Source organism: Odontesthes bonariensis, chromosome 8 (genome assembly GCF_027942865.1).
Source record: "Odontesthes bonariensis isolate fOdoBon6 chromosome 8, fOdoBon6.hap1, whole genome shotgun sequence".
Lineage (NCBI taxonomy): Eukaryota > Metazoa > Chordata > Actinopteri > Atheriniformes > Atherinopsidae > Odontesthes > Odontesthes bonariensis.
This window is the reverse complement of record NC_134513.1, coordinates 5,845,709-5,860,175: the sequence shown is the minus strand read 5'-3', so window position 1 is coordinate 5,860,175 and position 14,467 is coordinate 5,845,709. Positions and strand designations below refer to the sequence as shown.

General features: G+C 40.3%; 1 protein-coding gene across 11 annotated transcripts in view; it reads right to left on the bottom strand.

Annotated features, from left to right (window-relative positions):
• Positions 1-14,467, bottom strand: part of nrcama (neuronal cell adhesion molecule a) — a 62,725-nt gene that overhangs the window by 6,109 nt on the left and 42,149 nt on the right. For 2 of the 11 annotated variants that reach the window (XM_075471431.1, XM_075471432.1), the window contains exons 9-31: positions 13,663-13,774; positions 13,375-13,559; positions 13,068-13,199; positions 12,797-12,940; positions 12,431-12,542; positions 11,396-11,562; positions 11,121-11,268; positions 10,893-11,017; positions 10,543-10,572; positions 9,722-9,823; positions 9,219-9,416; positions 9,057-9,127; positions 8,208-8,433; positions 7,941-8,056; positions 6,189-6,396; positions 5,542-5,664; positions 5,256-5,432; positions 4,310-4,342; positions 3,722-3,787; positions 3,089-3,211; positions 2,748-2,903; positions 1,356-1,487; positions 1,176-1,254 (exon numbers count right to left, since the gene is read on the bottom strand). In XM_075471431.1, coding sequence (XP_075327546.1) covers positions 1,176-1,254; positions 1,356-1,487; positions 2,748-2,903; positions 3,089-3,211; positions 3,722-3,787; positions 4,310-4,342; positions 5,256-5,432; positions 5,542-5,664; positions 6,189-6,396; positions 7,941-8,056; positions 8,208-8,433; positions 9,057-9,127; positions 9,219-9,416; positions 9,722-9,823; positions 10,543-10,572; positions 10,893-11,017; positions 11,121-11,268; positions 11,396-11,562; positions 12,431-12,542; positions 12,797-12,940; positions 13,068-13,199; positions 13,375-13,559; positions 13,663-13,774 — 2,965 coding nt within the window. Of the gene's footprint in view, positions 1-1,175; positions 1,255-1,355; positions 1,488-2,747; positions 2,904-3,088; positions 3,788-4,309; positions 4,343-5,255; positions 5,433-5,541; positions 5,665-6,188; positions 6,397-7,940; positions 8,057-8,207; positions 8,434-9,056; positions 9,128-9,218; positions 9,417-9,721; positions 9,824-10,542; positions 10,573-10,892; positions 11,018-11,120; positions 11,269-11,395; positions 11,563-12,430; positions 12,543-12,796; positions 12,941-13,067; positions 13,200-13,374; positions 13,560-13,662; positions 13,775-14,467 lie in introns of those variants that run through there. The other 9 variants (XM_075471440.1, XM_075471442.1, XM_075471434.1 and 6 more) reach the window with 8 other exon arrangements.

The window sequence follows — 14,467 nt, the reverse complement described above, 5'->3', positions numbered from 1 at the left end:
GTTTGCTCTTCCGAAAGTATTATTCTGTGTAAAGCAGAGTTCAAACAGACTGGATTTACTATCACTCGCAGAAAACCTATCTTCTCAGCAACAATTACCAAACCAACTGTAAGCACAGCACCAAAGTGTTGGGTTCATCCTGAATGTTCAGTTGGAGTGTTTTTATGCTACGATAGTGGGCTCACAGAACTCGCCAACTTCATGATCTTTTTTTATCTTTTGCTTATATTATTTATCTCTCATACTGAATTAATCACATAACCCAAGCAATTGTTCGTGTCTGAATCCATGATAATATTGTTCAGGTCTCTGAGTGTAAACTGGGCAACGCATTTTAACACCAGGTGTGAGCTAACCTACTTAGCACTGTCCACGAGCGATTGCATCAATCGAGGTGCATCTTAATGCCAGGTGTAAACAGGGGCTTAGTAGAACAGATAGGTTGATGTGATTCGTCCCTGCCTTTAGTTTCAGTAAAGTTGAAAAAAAGTTTAAAGAGGCTTTATGAGTTGCATTAACTGCATGCTGGTTTTACTGCATCTCATCTTACCTCTCCATTGACCTAAAACCCCCAGAACAGAAAGATAAAAATGGAAGTACACATGAAAAGTAATTCATGAGCCATAATGAATGCCTTTTGTGTGTGTGTGTGTGTGTGTGTGTGTGTGTGTGTGTGTGTTATTTTAGACGTCAACAATATCGGTTCTGCAAGATAAAGCATGAACATGGAAAATGCTGAAAACACAAACATTAAAAGTTACTCCAACTTATTTGATTGATACACCTCTAAACTCCTGGAACTGTTTGAAGGTTAGGTCCTTCATTACATTTCTTATAAAATGTGAAGCTAATGAAAAACTAATAAATGTTGATGGAATGTTTTTCAGCTTGAGGAACAGTTAGTATGTACTTTACTCAGTAAGAGATGGGACAACATGTTAAAAATTGACATGTGGGCAGTGTATTGTCAGTAAGTTGGTATACACGATGTAGTTTGTGCCTTTGGTGCCTTGCCTCTATGGTGTGTTTGGAAATGGATTCTGGTGGGGGCATTTTCTCTGCAGCCTGGTAATATATTCTACATACAAACAGCCAAGTCAGGACAAAATAAATTAACTAAAATATCTCATACATTACTGTGACCCTTCTGTAGATGAAGGTTAGTCATTTCTCACCTGTACTCTCCAAATGTCCCATCGTCCTCCTTCATGGGCTGGATCTCAGGGTCTTGGTGAGCATCTTCTTTCTCTTTCACTGTGAATAAACAAATAAACAAACAGTGTTTCTCCTGTAAATTTCTGCCCATCTGTGCCGATAAGCTGCACTCGCATCGTCTGCTGATAGCATTGCTTTACCTGGATACTTGCCACCCTTATTTCTCTTGATGAAGCACACGATGAGTAGCACCAAGATAAGGAGAGCGATGGCACACATCAGTCCAATGAACCAGCCCTGGGTGGCGATGTCTACCTGCCGATTGGGTACAGCTGGACACACGCAGAGACACAGAAGAGGGGGAGAAAGACAAGGAGGTAGAGTAAGCCTGACTGGAAGTCCAAATTTAAATGTAGGCTGGGAAAACGGTGGAACTGTTCTCTTCATGCTGAGCAACACTGAAATGAACAGAGGCCACAAACATTGGAATGAGATTTTAAAATGGGTTAATATGCAGGATTACACACACGTGGAAAATGTGATGAAAACAGAAGGAAATAAATGATAAAATAATGGATATTCTAGGCATGATTTTAAGTGACATGCATTAGATCGCTGGGGCTGTTCTGCATAAATATAACCATTAAAATATATATATATTTAATCTTTTATTCCAGTGGAAGATGAATGAATGAAATAATAACAGCAAGCAACACAGCCATGGAGTAATTATTCATCATCATTTGTCACTTTCATTTATGAGCAGGTTAAGATTTTTAAAAGACCACTTTCATATAGAATAAAAAAGCAAATTGCCATCAATAATTCTACTTAGTCTACAAGTAAAAATATACTGTATTTCAAACTCATGAAATTCCTTCTAAATTTTTACTTATTGGGGTTAAAATAATACAACTCCAAAGGCTTGGTTAATTGCTCAGATTTAAATAATAATTTTATGAATAACAAGTGCCCTTATAAATTTTAATATGGAATTGGTTCAAATATAATATTCATGTATACTAATAAAATAAGTGCCAATTTGCATAGAGCACAAAATATAATATTGAATTGGATTTGGATTTGTTCATTTTCTGTGTAAAGTGCACATATATTGCTTGTGTTGTGAATATGCATAATTTAAATGCAATAAATTAAACTATGTGTAGCAAAATAAACAGAAATATGTATTTTTGATGGGTCCATTCCATTGGCCTTAAGGAAGAAAGGAAGAAAATGACCAAAAACCTCAAAACTGTACATGTCATGAAAACACTTTATGTGTGTAGAAGCTTTAAAATGATTTATCAACACTGAAATGAAAAATTACTTTCAACTGGTTCACCAAATTTTTCACGATTATTTTCTGCTATATGGATTCATCTTTCACTCGGAAATAAGAGAACAACATCAAAAATTCAAAGTGAACATGGAATGACTTAATGGGAACTGATGGCAAGCTCTGACATGCTCTACACAAACAACGAAATGACTGTACATTCATGTCTGAATGTAACACCGGACATCTGACACGAAACTGCCAAAAAGTAAGGACAAAGACAGAGCATCTATCCTGAGGCATGCCGCCTCACCTGGCACTGTAACCAACACTTCGCTTGTGCTGTGGACCGTCCCGTCAGCTCCGTCTCTAGCTACCACTCGCACCCTATAGGACGTCCCCGGCTTTAAACCTTTAATCGTATGTGAGTGTGTACCGTTTACCAACTCCTTTTTCCAGTTCTCTTCACCTGGAATTGGTGCAGTGGATGGAGAAGGATTAGATTCGGGGCATCCTTTGGGAAAATAACTATTCATAGGATGGTATTTGAACAGCAGTTTCCATAGGTAAATGAACACAGATTAGATTGCTGTGATTATAATAGCTGAGGCATGCACTGATATTTAGAAATTCAAATACAAAGAGAAGCCTTACTGTTTTCTACAATATACTCCACAAACACATTCTTATGGTGTCCAAAGTATTCCCAACTGATAACTGCACCTTCCTCTGAAACAGATGTGTTAACTGTGCCAAACACAGGGCCAACGGGAGGCACTGAGCATACAAGGGAGACAAAAATATTCAAAATGCAAATAAAAGCACCAGTTTGCAAAGCATTTCACTCATTAAATTGTCTTAATCTTGATTATAAATATGGAATTACTATGTGTCCTCGTGCATGCACATACATCTCCAGGACAATATGCAGAAATCAAATTCTGTTTTTTTGTGGGGTCAAGTATTATACAAATGACCTTTGTCTATTTCACCAGGTAGAAACATGTGTCATAGCATAGTAAACCAATTAATTAGTTGTTGTAAAAATGTCCCTCCCATTCAAAATAATTTTACATTGAAATAATAAACAGCTGGGTTCTCTTTAACCTCTTTTGAGAATTTTTATGTGTTTTGTTCTGCTAAATTTCAGACGTCTGGACATGTTTATCCATGTGCATAGAACATACTAAAGGAATCAAAATCTTTTAAGCACCACTGTGCATTTGCTGAGATACTTTAAGGGTAGATATTTGGGAAGGTAATAAGGGACACGGGGAGAGCTTGTACCCTTGTGAAACGGGGAATGCAGAGACTGAGTGATGGGGGAAGTTGGGTGAGGGGGCTCTGTGGGGCCTGAAAGGACATGGAAAAGAGTGAGACAACACACAGACAGTGCACACCATAAAAGAAAACATATGGTACTGACAGGCAGAGCTAAAACAAGTTGCACCTCTCAACTCTGAAACAGCTGACTCATTGTTGCATCCAAACAAATTAAACTCAGCAGCTCAGAATAACAACACTGCAGCATGCATATTTGGTTCAAATAAATGGCTACTTCATAACATCAACAGGTAAATTAAATGTGTTAACATGCCATAAATGAACATAAGTACCATGCATTCTAATTTTGATCTAGTGAAGGTAAATATAAAAAGGGTCAAGTAGGCAAGCACATCTAATGCTAATGAATAAAAATCCTATCAACATTACTGTAAATGAATAGGCTGAGTTTGCAAACACGCTAACATAATAACATGCAAGGAAAAGCAAGATGAATATAATATTTCATTCTAAGGTCAATTTAGTTGGGTTTTCTTTTAATCTGACTGTAAAATTAGCATGCAGAATCTTCCAGTGGCACACATGGGTTACCTTTGCCCGTCTCTACAGTGGGCTGAATACGAGCTTAAGGGAGAAGAGAAAGAGAAAGATAGAAGCGGTGTAAGATGTCCAGTGAGGAATGCATTAGAGCCTCCTCATGGTTTTAATTCTTACAGGAATCCCTAATATCAGTCACAGGAATGTAAGTCTGACCATTAATGAGGTTGCTTTCAGGCTGTTGATGTAAGACTTCGACCTTTTCTCCCTACTGGGCTTTTGGTTTGCGACACATTAAAGTGTTAGTTCGCCATTTTGCACATTAAGCCCTGTTTTTAGGTAGTCTGGGGTGAATTATAGATGTTCTGATCACAATTTGGACATTTGGTGCTGAACGGAGCATTTAGGTATCCACTGCTGCAGCCCCCCCACCTTTGCATTGAGTCAATGACCACTCAAGCAAACAATCATAAAACTATAATAAATAAATAATAAATTGACCCGAAAATTGCAGCGAAATGTGCCTTCTAACAGTTGTTTTAGCATTTGGTGGACCTATTTTTCCGGACACCGTTGAATAGCAGCAGCAAGACATCCAGCGACATACAGCGCGCGGAGTAATACTAGTCAAACCAATACAAATCAATGAAGACGGACAATAATGGTAAAATAACTTCTCTGGATGCGTATTTCGCGGTGATTTTCGAGCCAACGTATCGCTGTCCACCACAGACCACACGGTGAGTTTCATGTCTCTGCAAACGAAAGTTTAATGCCGTTTTATGATTGTTTGCTTGAGTGGTCATTGACTCAATGCAAAGGTGGGTGGGCTGCAGCAGTGGATAACTAAATGCTCCGTTCAGCAACAAATGTCCAAATTGTGATCAGAACATCTCTAACTCATCCCCGAATACCCCCAAACAGGGCTTAATGTGCAAAATGGCGAACTAACACATTAAGCGAAATGCTTAAACTCTAAGTTTATGCAGACAGGACTCACTTGTTTCCATGACTGTGGAGGCTTCATTTGAGACGTTGGGGCCAGGGCCCTTGATTGTTCTTGCACTTAAGTACAACTTGTAGAGCATGCTGGAGTCCAGGCTGCCCAGGGTAACAGTGGTCTTGTTGGCTTGAAGGGTCATTACCTTGCCTGGTCCCAGTTCACTGGTGTTATTGACTGTAGAGACAGAGAGAAGTGGTCAATAATGGGGAAATAAAGACAGGATGGAAGCCAAAAGGGTAAAAAGTTTAAGTTGGGTAGTCCATTAGGTGTCTGTTAAGCCTACCTGCTTGGTATATGAGTGTGTATCCTGCAAGGCGCCCATTGTTGTCCATTGGTGGGCCCCATTCCAGGGTGAGAGAGTCCAAACCAAATTTGACCACATTCAGAAAAGAAGGAGGCCCTGGAACTGAAAGCAAAACCAGAACCGTGGTGAGGTTCTGCTGGATGCAGGAACCATTTGTATGGTTCTTCACCATGTAAGTGCATACAATAGTGACCATGGTGTATCCAGTGACCTATCCTGCACGATCGAGGTTTCTCCGCATAGTGTGGAGTGTGTTCCATGAGACTTCAGGTCAGGTCAAAAGTTTTCAGTAGCCAGGGTGTTTCACGTCGGATGCTATGTGTTTACTAAGTTGTTGATGATTTGTTCTATGGTGCTTTTGGCGGCTGAAATGGCGACTCTGCTTTGAGTGACTACTGCAGCCATAGCTGACCAATTTAACGTTTGGAGGGAATTAATAAAGTTTAAAAGTATTGCCATTTGTGGTTCAAATGTGGGAGCATGTTTTTGAACCTCTTTATTTTGTAGTGATTTGAAAATATATGGTTTAATTGCATGGCAGAAAGTCATTTTTATAAGCAACAACCTTTAAGACCTAAATTTTCAGCTGTTAAATGATGTTGCTCCATAAATGCAGATATACACACCTCCTTCAGGTGTCTCAAACGTCTTGTTGAGGCTAGGAGGCCCTTCTCCTTTGTTATTAAGGACCTTGACAAAGAGGTTGTAGACACTGTAAGGCTGCAGGCCTGGCAGCCTTCCCTCGCTACGGTTCCCACTGAAAGTCAAAACTTGCTCCTGCTGATCTGCGTGCTCCTCCGTCTCATGCAAGCCATGCAGCCGACGGTAGTATACCTAGAAGAAGATGCACAACAAGTTCAGGTTAAGTCTGTTATGATGCAGCTTGATGCAGGGTTTGTCCTCACCAATATTGTACTGAACAGACACAGTTGGCTTGGCAGAGGGGAAATTTAATAAAGAAAGCTCAAAACAGCAGGATTTGTTGTGTAATTATTGTCATTAAGGCCCAGAGAAGAGAGAAGTAGAGCATCGACAGGAAGAATTTCTGGATGGATGGATGGATGGATGGATGGATATTATCTGACTTTTCACTGTTGATCGTAATGTCTGACAGTGACCAGGCTAGACTGGAAGGAAAACATTTGCAAATTACTTTTCTTGAAAATTTACATGAGCAAATTAAGTTAAGCTTGCTTTTCTTAACATCCCTCTGCAAAGTAGCACACTGATACTAAGATAAATATTGGCATCCAGTGTACAAAGACACTGCATGGACAGCACACCTCAGCAAAAGCAAATGATTAAGATTTGTTGAGCTATCAAGAAAATTCCAAAGAAGACTACAGCACACATTTTTACAGAGCTAAGCAAAACCATGTCCAAAAACACAAGAATGGCCGACTCTTGATCTAATAAGGAGCTGACAGACATCGTGCAGTTGAATATCCAGGAAAAAACTGCCTCATTTCTTAGACACTTTTCTTTACCTTGATGAATGATGTTGCAAGGTCAAGCAAAGATTTGAAGGACAATTTATAACAATTTCAGCCCAGTATATACCATGTAATCCTTGGCCATCCCAAACAAAAGATGACCAACATGAAAGAATCGTGGGGATATCTTTGATCACGGCTAAAAAGGATAGTCCACCCAAGTGTTCCCCCATTCATATACACACTCTACATACTCTACACCAAAGAACATATCGGCGCAATGTGGGATCTAGTGTCTTGCTGACGCACTGGGGATCAAACCGCTAAATTTCCAGTCGGAAGACGACCACTCTACCAGCTGAGCCAGGGCCATTCAGCTCTTATAATGACTGTCCCTTACCCTGGATCATTTTACTTAGTTAGGAAAACAATCAAACAAATGTTGAAGGTCTACGGATGCTGTATTTAACACCACAAAGCTTCCAGGATATTTTATTTGCAGGTAACGAAACGATCAAAGTAGCTTTTGTATAATTATTCTTTCTCCCATTCTTCCATGGCTGCATGTTGGGACATGTCTGGGTTGGAGTTGCTGTAAGGCCAGCATTACTTGTCAATTCCTCATTGGATAATTACAAGACGAAGCCAGTTTGTAATGCATTCAAATGCTCAAGCTACAGCAACTTGTTGTGTAGCTCTAAAGATTTTTTTATACATCAGCTGAAGTTGCAGGGTTACTGTTTAACATATTTAGTGTTTAGAAGCTAAAGCTAAACCAAGCGAGCATGCAGCGGGTTTAAAAATCTCACTGAACGATGTCAACTGTAGTCACACAGCAAGTAAGTTTAGCCAGTCAAGCCCTGATTTTACAGGTACAATGGTGGCAGTCAACTACCAGCAAGAATCTAGACCTTGTTGTGTGAAAACGTAATTAATAAATAGTACCTTGTATCCTTGTATTTTACCCTGGACAGAGAGGGAAGATACAGGCTCCCAGTGTACTTCTGCCAGTGTGCTGTTATGAGCCATGACCTGAACACTATCAGGAGCAGACAAAGGCACTGCCAAACAGAGACGCCAACATGTTAATCAAGAGCATGCAATATAACCTCAGATGTGTTACTTTATGTCAAACTTAAAAAACACAAATAAAAAGAGTGGCATATCACTTTGTCTTGCTTGATATTCATGGTATTCATGATATTCACTCACCGTCTTCTCCAGAGTAACCAACTTTTACTTCGGCATCAGGGCCGCTGCCGTAATCATTAAAAGCCTGAACTTTAAATTCGTACGGCACGTAGGTCGGAGTTCCAGAAACAACAAATCGAGAAAGGTTGGCCACACTCTTTGATGACCATTCCTCGCCCACGTCCTTCTGTCTCCACAGCACTTTGTACTCCAGCCCAGGACCATTAGACTGGAATCCTGTCAGTGGCTGCACACAGAGTCATTTTAATTAGTCTGTCTCTGAAGAATAAGAATCTGAATATCGGTGCAAAACACAGAGGTGTGATACCGTTTTTAGTTTTAATTTCACAATTTCCCTTTGTGGATAAATATTATCTGTATCTATTTTCATAAGTACTATCGAGAGTCTAATATATAGATAGGTTTATAGATAGATCTTATATAGGAATGGGAGTAACTAGGGATGCACCGATATCGATACTGGTATCGGCCGATACTATTCTAATATACTCATACTTGTTAAAGTTAACCGATACCATGAACCGATACCAATTTATTGTATGAAGACCGCAATCAGAGGGTGGCTTGTTATTTTTGTTGTATTTTTTTAGATTGGCGGCTAGGGGAGATGTCGAGCTAATCAGGAACAGTGTGGTTAGGCTAGTGAGACTGAAACCTGTCTTCAGTTCATTGCATTTTTTTTGTGGTAGAAGTATCGGTACTCGGTATTGGTAAGTACTCAGATCCAAGTATCGGTATTGTATTGGTTTGTAAAAAAGTGGTACCGCTGCATCCCTAGGAGACATTATAGAGTATTCTATCCACACTTAGGCTCACAGGCCCGGAATTAAACAGTTAAAGCCTTCTTACTGTCCAGGAAATGACCAAGTTGTTTGGCTCTGTTCCCACTCCTTGGACGTCTGATGGATTTTCATCTGGAGCTGGAAAAGTCAAACAAACTATGGCTCAGCCTGCAGATTTGGGGAACACTTTACATAACAGTGGACTTTTTTTTAGTTATATGTTTTTTACCTGCAGGGTTGGTCCTGTATTGACTTGAGGGCTCACTCGGCCGGCTGTAGCCAACTTCATTCCGAGCCAGCACTCTGAAAGAGTAGTATACGTATGGAGATAGCTGTAGCTGGGTCGTGGTGCTGGTTCCAGCCACTTCTGTGAGGTTGATCCAAACTCCTGGCTGGTGGAGCAGATCCTCGTATTGGACCAAAAAGTCTGGGTAAGATAAAAGATTCAAAGTTTAAGATTATGTTAAATAGTACCAAAGCATCAAAGAAACAAGACAGAGCGATCTTTTTATTGATTACGATTAATGTAAGTTCAACTTAAAGCCAGCCGGAAACTGACAACACTTCGACTTTTTCTTTTCTCAGGAGGCGTTTGTAGTGGTTGGATCAAACCAATACGGTGGACCCATACGGTTGTAATTTATTAAATGTCTCAAGTTTGGCAGCAAACAAGTGTAGCACAGTTTGAGGAAACGGCTGCAAAGCACAGCAGCAGTTTTAAGCGTTTCGTACTCTGAGTAGGACTGTTGTGCTCATCTCCAGGGATCCAGGTGAGTTGAACGCTCCTCTCTGTCTGGTCAGTGAGTTCCAGGTCGGTCGGAGCATCGGGTTTCTCTGGAAACACAATGAGAATGAAGTAGTTACTGCCACTGTTTCAGCAAAAAGAAAGTCCCATGAGGCCATACCCTTCCTATTCTAAAATGGATAAATAAAAACTAGATGTAGAGTCATTTATTTTAAAGCAAACTGAGACTTTATGGCTTTTGTTGTCTGAATCTTTTTATGGGGAAAAAAATGGAACAGTGATGCACCTTCTTATTTCTTAGTTTATTTACCTTTCTATTTATCAACAAAACTAAAATATTGAAAGTACTGCACGGCCGCTTTGGGCAAAGATGATTCTAAACGTTCATTTAATAATGTAACTCTCACTAATAAAGCACTAGAGTCAGTTAATTCAGTAATAAATAAAGTTTTCTGTACTGAAAAGGTGCATTCTTACATATGAATAATTTAGGACCATGCACACAGGTGTTTTCACTTCTGACTGAGTAGACCTTTAAGGTTGAAGTGGAGCAAAAGCACACGATAACCAAGAAGCTCCGAGAAGAGGTCTCATCAAGCAGGTGAGGTGAGAACACCTGTTGTACCGTGCACGTGAAGATGAACATTTTTCAAACAATGGTGATTAAAATATGAGTTCACATTAAACAAAATTGAACTAGTAAAATGTGGCAGACGAAGATTGAATCACCATAAGATGTTAATGCAAAGTGGAAGATACATGTACTGACTGGTTGAACAGAATGAGAGCTACACTGTGCTTTGTTTACCGTAGACAATTGCTGGAGTAGGAGTTGCCTCTGACAGCGAGAAGAAAGAGTAAAGTTCAAGAAGAGCATTAGATGTTAGTGACAGACAAATCACTACAGCAAAGAGATTCTAGTGATGGTTAAAAACTATGATTTAGGTGCACTTGAAAGTGAAGAACAGAGATTTTAATCCAGAAAAACAACACAAGCAGAGTAGAAGAAAAAGTTGAAAAAGTGGAATAGTGGACCGTTAAGAGATATGTATTGATACAGTAAGGTAATTGGCTACGGTTCACTCAATTTGAATCTTAGAAAAGAGAAAAACATGAAAAATAGATCCATGTTGATGTGCAAAGTGCATGTGAACGTACCGACAACAGTCAGCATGGCACTGGCTGAGTCCTGATCCAGAGTGGTGTTCATGATGCAGGTGTAAGTGCCCTCATCAGCATCTCGAATGTCTTTGATGGTCAGACTGTCCATGTCCACCTCAAACCTAGAGTGATCGCCACGGAAAAAGATTTTTCCCAAATCAAGTTTTTCTACAGACCAAAGACTTATTCTGCTTAAAAATCTGAAAATCTCACAGTCTGTCATACCTCTCATCGTCTGGCAGTTCTCCTTTGTCTTTCAGCCAGATCATTGTGGGAATGAGGGAAGGGTCATGTTTGACTTTGCACTCGAACACAGCGCTCATTCCTCTCTGCACCACCTTGTACTCCGGCTGCTTAAGGATGCGGGTGGGCTCTGGAAGATGGAAGAAAATGAGTTAATATTTGATGAATAAACCAGCTTTATGAACGCAATGCTAAAGGACAGGAAAGGAGGTGAAACACTGACATCGCTATCTGAGTTGTGTTTAGAGTTTATTGACCTTTAACTTCCAGGTAGACGTGATTCTCCTTGATCCCCAGGTTGTTGGTGGCAATGCAGGTGTACTTCCCACTATTTAGAGGCTGGGCTACGTTCATTTCCAGTGTACCATTCTCATGGATCACATATGTGTCACTATTCTTTATGCTGATCTGACTGTCCTTGAACCTGCATGGTCAAAGCAAACAACAGAACAACATCAGAATCATGATTCTAGGATTTTTGAGTCATAAACAGTTCTTTTTTAACTGCTAAACAGGTTTTTGTAAGGAATATAGACTGTAAATAAAAAGAGAGAAAAAGTCATCTTGATGCCACACATTGGTTTTAAAAGCAGTCTTTAAAATGTTTCACTAGCCAAACTCAAATCAAATCTCAACAATCACCAGTCTTGGGGGGGGGGGGTCATGTAGGTATCTATGGGGTACCATGTCACTAATGGCTGCTGCAAGGATACAACATTAAGAATTTCTTACTCTCTTCTTAATTCGTCATTGTTGATTTGTGACCACGATGAAGGATCAAAGAGTAAGAAAAGGCAACTGATTGACTTTTGAATAAAAAGATCGTCGACACAAGGGCTGACATTAACAACCAAGAAGAAGCAGTCGATTTGAGACAGAACGAAGGCCGCGAACAGTTGAGTTATTGACTTCTGAAATACATTGTGTGAAAACGAAGTGCCGTAAGAAGCTGCATTATGGGTGGCAATCTCATGGCGATGTTGTGTTGCAGCACAGTACAAACTTTATGTCCAGAAACAACTATTCAAGATCCTTGTTCTATGTGTCCAGTGGATTGCTTCTGTACCTACAAAGTTTCACCTTTCCAGATGTCTGCTCGTTGTAAAGTGCATAAATCAGGTGGAACATTGCCTCCAATTGTTAATACAGATAAATCTTGAATTTTGGCCTCATGTCTGCTCCTGACTAAGCAGAAAATGTATGCCTAATGTTAGTAAACGTAGCATAAGCATATGAAGGAGTTAGACCAGTTAGGTTTAACTATGTAGGTGAAAGTGGGCTCTGACTCTTACCATGTGATGATTGGTATTGGTGAGCCAAAGGAAGCACAGTGAAGTAAAGCAGGATTGTTCGTGATGACCTGGTACACTTGGTTGGGTGGAGTAAGCACTCTTGGTGCTTCAGCTATTGGGAATAAAATTATACATTTAATCATCATCATCATGGAATTTCCCCTCGGGGATTAATAAAGTATAATTGATTGATCAGTTGCTGTATGTTCATCACACACAGGCCCGTACATTTAAGGTTTGATTTCTGATTTATTTCTGAGAATTAGAAATAGAAAATATAACCTTGAATTCAGGCTGATTTGGGAGCTGGCTCTCCCACATTGTTTCTAAATAACAAATTGTATGATTAAACATGTTGTCACTCACCTAGAACACTGACAAAAGCATTAGCCATCAGGTAGCCAAACTCATTGGATGCGTTACATTGGTAGACAGCACTGGACCCTGTCTGCACGCTGCTGAGAATCACAGTGTCGTCCTCTACCTTGCGGCTGCGGTCCTCAGGAGCGTCTGGCACAGAAACAGAGTCAGATTAAATTACCTTCTATGGTACATCCTTTTGTTATATGGTAGTCCTCCACTTTAACTACACCTTACACAAACCCGGTACAAAAAAACAGCTTCTTTTTATACTCACTGTCCATAGCAACTCCGTTGACAAACCAGTGAACATTCGGTTTAGGTTCTCCATTAACACGACAAGTTAAGATACCGGTCTCATTCGGAGCAAGGATCAAGTTCCTGGGAGCACTGATCCAGAAAGGAGCCGCTGGGAATAATGAACAATAAGGATTCTTAAGAGAACACGTCTGAGGTAATAACTTAGCTTAAAGTCTTAGCTTAAAATCTGTTTATTCAATCCCCCCACAGTGTACAATCACTGGTAGGTTCACATGTCTACATTAAATATGATGTTATTAAAATACTTCCTCTGATCTATGTACCTTTGACAGTGACTTTAATGACGTGGTCTGCAGTGCCCACTTTGTTGGTGGCCGTACAGCGGTAGTTGCCACCATCAGCTTCATTCACATCAGAAATCCTCAGCGTTTTCTTGAAGTTGTGGTAGGACATCCTGCTGCTCGGGAACTCTCCTCCTTCCTTCTGCCAGGAGATATCTGGAGTGGGCCTGTCATAGGAACCATAGACTTGTTCAGATTTCCCTTATTTTTTGACATTGTAAAAGAAAACAGAAACCCTGCTGAGATATTTGACTATTTGCAGCAACTTACAATCCCTCGGCAATGCACTCCAGCTCCAGAGTCTCCCCTCTCAGAACCATTTTGGTGCTGGTGGGGCCGAGAGGCAACATGAAACCGGGACGGCGCTCCCCCTCTGGACTGTCTGAACACATGAGGACACGAGAGGAAATGAGAGACAGACCAAAACAGAACAGGAGAGTAATGTGGGATGTCAGGGGGGGCTTTTTATCATAAAGGGCATGGCAGAGCCTGACTGTGTTTACACTGTTGATGAAGAGTGATTTGCCAGCGTGGACAGAAGGGACAGAACATGAGTGAGTGATGACCTAGCATAACACTTAAGATACATGCTTGTTTTTTGTTCCTCATAACATACAGTGCAGATTACTTAAAAACGAGAGGAACAACAGCAGTCTTCAAGATAGCGATAGCCACCCACCTGTTGCTATGGCAACACTGGACTTGGCTGCTCAGAACAACCCCCCAGCGGCACACATACACACCAAGTCCCTCATGGATGCCCTGAGTTTTACTTATTACTGAGCTGAGAAGCTCAAAAAGTAAATATGATCCCACTCAGAGCAACATCATGTCAGAAAATAACTCTTTCTGCGGTCATCTTGGGTTTATATGCTTTAAAAGTATTTAAAGTTTTCCTTCCCCGTGAGTTGCAGTTAGCTGATAGTTCATGTTGGCCATGCTGTGAGGCTAATTCAACCACATTAGATTACAAAAAATGTCACAATTAACAGGGAAAATTTTTGATGAAAGTATGAAAAGTATAATCTTTATTGATAAAAAACTGGGGATTTCAGCCTTACACTTATAATTTGCA